The 4,415-nt window shown below is 39.5% G+C and overlaps 1 protein-coding gene across 1 annotated transcript; it reads right to left on the bottom strand.

The window, feature by feature from the left end:
• Positions 1-296: 296 nt before the first annotated feature.
• LOC137946598 (protein NRT1/ PTR FAMILY 5.4-like) lies at positions 297-3,051 on the bottom strand. The gene is made up of 5 exons (XM_068792935.1): positions 2,898-3,051; positions 2,009-2,226; positions 1,426-1,934; positions 498-1,313; positions 297-405 (listed from the first exon to the last, which is right to left on the bottom strand). Exons 1-5 carry the CDS (start codon positions 3,049-3,051, stop codon positions 297-299), a joined length of 1,806 nt encoding a protein of 601 aa, XP_068649036.1.
• Positions 3,052-4,415: the final 1,364 nt, after the last annotated feature.

Raw genomic sequence — 4,415 nt, forward strand, 5'->3', positions numbered from 1 at the left:
TGAAAAGTGTTTTTATTTTTATACATTTTATTTTATAATTTAATTGATTATTTTATATTATTGTTAAATCCAATTAAAATAATAAAATTTCCAAAAACTATGTAAATTAAAAATTTGTATAATTAATTGCCCTCTACCAGAGATTTTTGAAATTAACTAGTAGAGGGTAGGCTTGTAGATTGATTTTATAATTTAATTGATTATTTTTATATTATTATTAAAAAATTAAGAATTATCAATTTTATAAAAAAGTATAATAAAAATGGTAAAACTTAATTGCCCTCTCCCAGTGAATTTCAAAATTCGCTGGCAAGCAGAGAGCCACCCTTTGCTTTTGAAATTCGCTTGCAGAGTTTAAAGAGGGCCACAAAAGATATCTGCATTGCCTCATCATCATGCACAAGCCTACGCTCCAAGAACACCAAATTCCAACTCAAAACAAACTCTTTTATATGATCCTCAACTTTTTTCTGTAACAATGCTTGAGCTGAAACTACTGAGGTGTTGCACCAGTTCCCCTGTACACGTAGTTTTTGGATACAATCAAAAAGATACCAAACCAAACTAGGCTCAATCCAGCCAGAAGCCAGTAGTAATTATCCAAGCGAGAGGTATTAAGATTGTCATGCAACCACTCTGGGAAGAGTTTTGCCACCATGAATACAACGAAATGGCAGATGAAGCTTCCCATGCCCAATGCACTAAGATAAACTGCAGATCCTAAGCTCTTCATCCCATCTGGAACCTGTTCATAGAAGAACTGCTGGATGCCGACCAAACCAAAAATGTCGGAAACCCCAATAAGCATGCATTGCGGCAGCAACCACATCACTGTCATTGGAATTTCTGCATTCGGCTGATCGGCAAGTCCGTGTTCTCTAGCAACTCTGAGCCGCTTTGTCTCCACAAGAGCTGCCACTACCATATTAAACACTGAAATCAGTAACCCTGCTCCAGTTCGCTGGAGCACTGTGATACCAGAGGGGATATTGGTGATTCTTCTCGCCAGTGGAACAAAAAGCCAGTCATAGAGTGGAACTGTTATAACAGCAAACAGACCAACTGAGACGACAGAAGCCGCCGGCGTAAGCTTGAGAGACGAAACCTGTCTGTTCATGGTGGCACTTTGCTTGATAAAGAATGAGGCCGGCTGTACTATCACCAAAAAGAACATCAAGGTACTGAACCAGATAGGGAGCACACGGATGACCATTTTCACTTCTTCCACTTGGGTTACCGTGGAAAGCCTCCATGAATTTTTGACCTCGGTCGACGCGTCTATTTCGTCAATTATAGTAGCTTTGTCCAGGAACCTGCAGACGGTTTTATCAGTTCTCCAGATTTTCTGAGCGGAAAAGATTTTACCAGTAATTTGATCATTTTACATATTAACGAAGAGATCGCAAAGTCTTCCCAGGGGCTTACCTGTATTGATTCGTGTGCGGCAGGGACTTTCTCCCCTGAAGAACATCCTCGACGCCACCATATACTCTCTGTTTATCATCCATGGAAGACAAGTGCCTCTTACGAGCCGCAGCAACAAGAACCTTCAAAATGCTCGTCAATGGGCTGCCGCCGGGGATGTGCGGCCGGTACAATTTCTTCCCCGAAATGAAAATAAAGAATGCGACGATCATAGAGACGGATACTATACAATACCCAACCCACCAACCGATTCCTTCTTGGACGTAGCTAACAATAATAGTTGCTGCAGAGGCCCCTCCCATGATACAAAAAAACCACCAATTGAAAAACGAATTCTTGGCCTTTCTATCTTTCTCACTCTCGTCATTGAATTGGTCTGCCGCGAAGGCTTGCACACATGGCTTAAATCCTGCTTGGCCAACGACGACCACATAAAGAGAAATGTAGTAGCAAAGCTTTCGATAGTGATCGGGGACAAACCCCGCTGATATGGTTAATGAGATGAGGCCCTGCAATGACAACCATGTTTAGTGCTGAAGATAGTAAGAACCAGGCCTGACATCTTCTATCTTGATATACTTACCAAAATATAAATGAAAGAGGAATACACAATGGTTCTATAACGACCAGTATAGGAGTCTGCAATGAAAGCACCCAGCAGGGGAAGCAAAGCAGAAAAGCCACCGAAAGTGTAGTAATTCCCAACTGCATCAATCAACGACTCCTTCAGTTGGCCGGTTAGGTAGACGACAAGGTTTGATGCGATGCCATACTGTGCAAATCTCTCTGCGACTTCAGATACTGCAAAAAAGAAAAATAGATAATAATTTGCAAGTGGATTATAAATTTAAATTCCAAGTTCGTGGATTATAAATTTCTAGTTTCTGAGTCAACTCAATCGAGAAACTAATGATCAAACTTCAGTTATTTATCGTTTAATGGCTGATCGAATACGAAAAGTTATTTGGTGTAAAACATGCGAAACGGCTATCTCAGTCGTTCCATCCGTTGATCGGATAACTGAGATAGTGTTTTACATGTTTCAGATAGCTGAGATAGTATTTCACATTTTTTATACCAAATAATTTTTCGTATTAGATTAACCCTCAAAGTAAGTAAATACTAGTAAAATAAAAATATCGAGTTAAGGGTTGAGATAGTGTTTCACATGTTTCAGATAGCTGAGATAGTATTTCGCATGTTTCACACCAAATAATTTTTCGTATTGGATTAGCCCTCAAAGTAAGTAAATACTAACAGAATATAAATATCGAGTTCGAGGGCATGGAACTCGAAGGTAGAAATTTCAAGTTCAAATACAAAAAAAAATTATTATTATTTTTTTTTAAAACTAGCGGTTGTGAAAACGGATTTACCAAAGTTCATTCTTCATATATCTCTACAAAAATAATTTAGGTTTTTTCTTAAAAAAGCGCAATTTACAACCACAAACTGAGACGTAGAAATATTACCCATGATGTAGATGGCAGAACTCCATCCTGATTTGGAGACTGGTTCCTGATCATAACAATCCACCTCGTCTACAGCCTCGTCTCCGCAAGAACTTTCTGCCTTTACATCGTTGGATGAATCTTTGAGAATAGAAGAAGTTTCCTCGTATTCCATTTCTAGGACACCGTTCTTTCTTTTTCAGCAACAAGCTAAACTTTTTCACGTCTCTACCAGAAAGCTGAATTTGTTCTTGATTACGAGAGGATTTCAGGGAGAATTAAGATGTGAGAGCCGCCTGTAGCTTGTCAACAAAAACAAGTAAGAATGCCTGAATGGCTTCCACAATCGAGACATGGGTTCTCTTCAATCTTTTAGTCAAGGAAATTCATAAACCTGATTAATCACTTAGTCAGACATGAATGAAATCGATCCCACCGATTTGATCTTCAATCTTATATTAATTATGATTAGGATTAAACTCAAAATTTTGCGCTGTCTCTCTCTGAAGGGTGTTGTAGTTCATGCAGTTACAGAGGACATTCCGTAGGCAGACATTTCTGGAATTTTGAACTAGCACAGCAGAAATTAAACTCTGAAAATAAGAGCGTAAGAAATTAAATAAAAAGGCTTCAGCAGAGAACTCGGAACGGTTATTACGGAACCAAGAGCAACACAGACAAATCATCTTACCTTCTGTGTGATGAAACAAAGCATTTGCTTCTTCCTCTTCGTGAAACCTAGGAATTTCTTCTCGCCCACAATTGGATGAATCTTCAATGGAGACCCAAGAAGCTATCGAGACCCATTTTGTACTACTAACAGAAGTTGTTCAGAAAATATTTCCTCGACAGCGCACCCATCTCTTCTGCAGAACGGAGCGCGTCCATCCATTAAAAGCAGCTCCTGATTTGGCTGCTGATGGGCAGTTGGAAGGGAAGGAAATATTTCGTTATGAACGTTACAGGATTGATGAAAGCAGTAAAATTACTCTAAAAGGGAAAGAAAACTTACAAACAGAAGAAACTATTTTTTCAATTAACTGTATTTTTTTCAACTTCCACAATATAAAAGGCGTGATCGTTATCTATCTATTTCCCAGTTAAAAACGGTTACCAAATGAGTGACTTTGACAGGAGCTCTCTATCTGTCTTAACGGCTTGCTGTGTAGGATTTAGTGATTTCCCAGCTTATACTCGCCCATTAAAAGTTAGGCATGTGATAGGGGTCGCCCGGGGTTGGATTCGGGTCAAACTGAACCCCTTCTAAATTACTTTGCCCAAACAGGATGCCATTCTTATTCGGGTTAGGAATGCAGACCTGAACCCTCACACTTTAAGGGTGGGAATGGGTTGGGTTCCCCGCCAAACTTGAACCAAAACAACCGGGGACAGGATTACATTTCCACTCTGCAGCGCAGGGAGGTCAGATTTCAGGTCATGGGTTTCCCCGATCTGACCCACGGGGATTTATACCTGTGATGCCTCCTCTTTTATTTTAAAATGACATGAAGTTTAATAAACAAAAGAATGTAATTTCTT

This window comes from Aristolochia californica, unplaced genomic scaffold, assembly GCF_029961685.1.
Source record: "Aristolochia californica isolate CCGP_79_NKW_82.1479 unplaced genomic scaffold, dmAriCali1.0.hap1 SCAF_12, whole genome shotgun sequence".
NCBI lineage: Eukaryota > Viridiplantae > Streptophyta > Magnoliopsida > Piperales > Aristolochiaceae > Aristolochia > Aristolochia californica.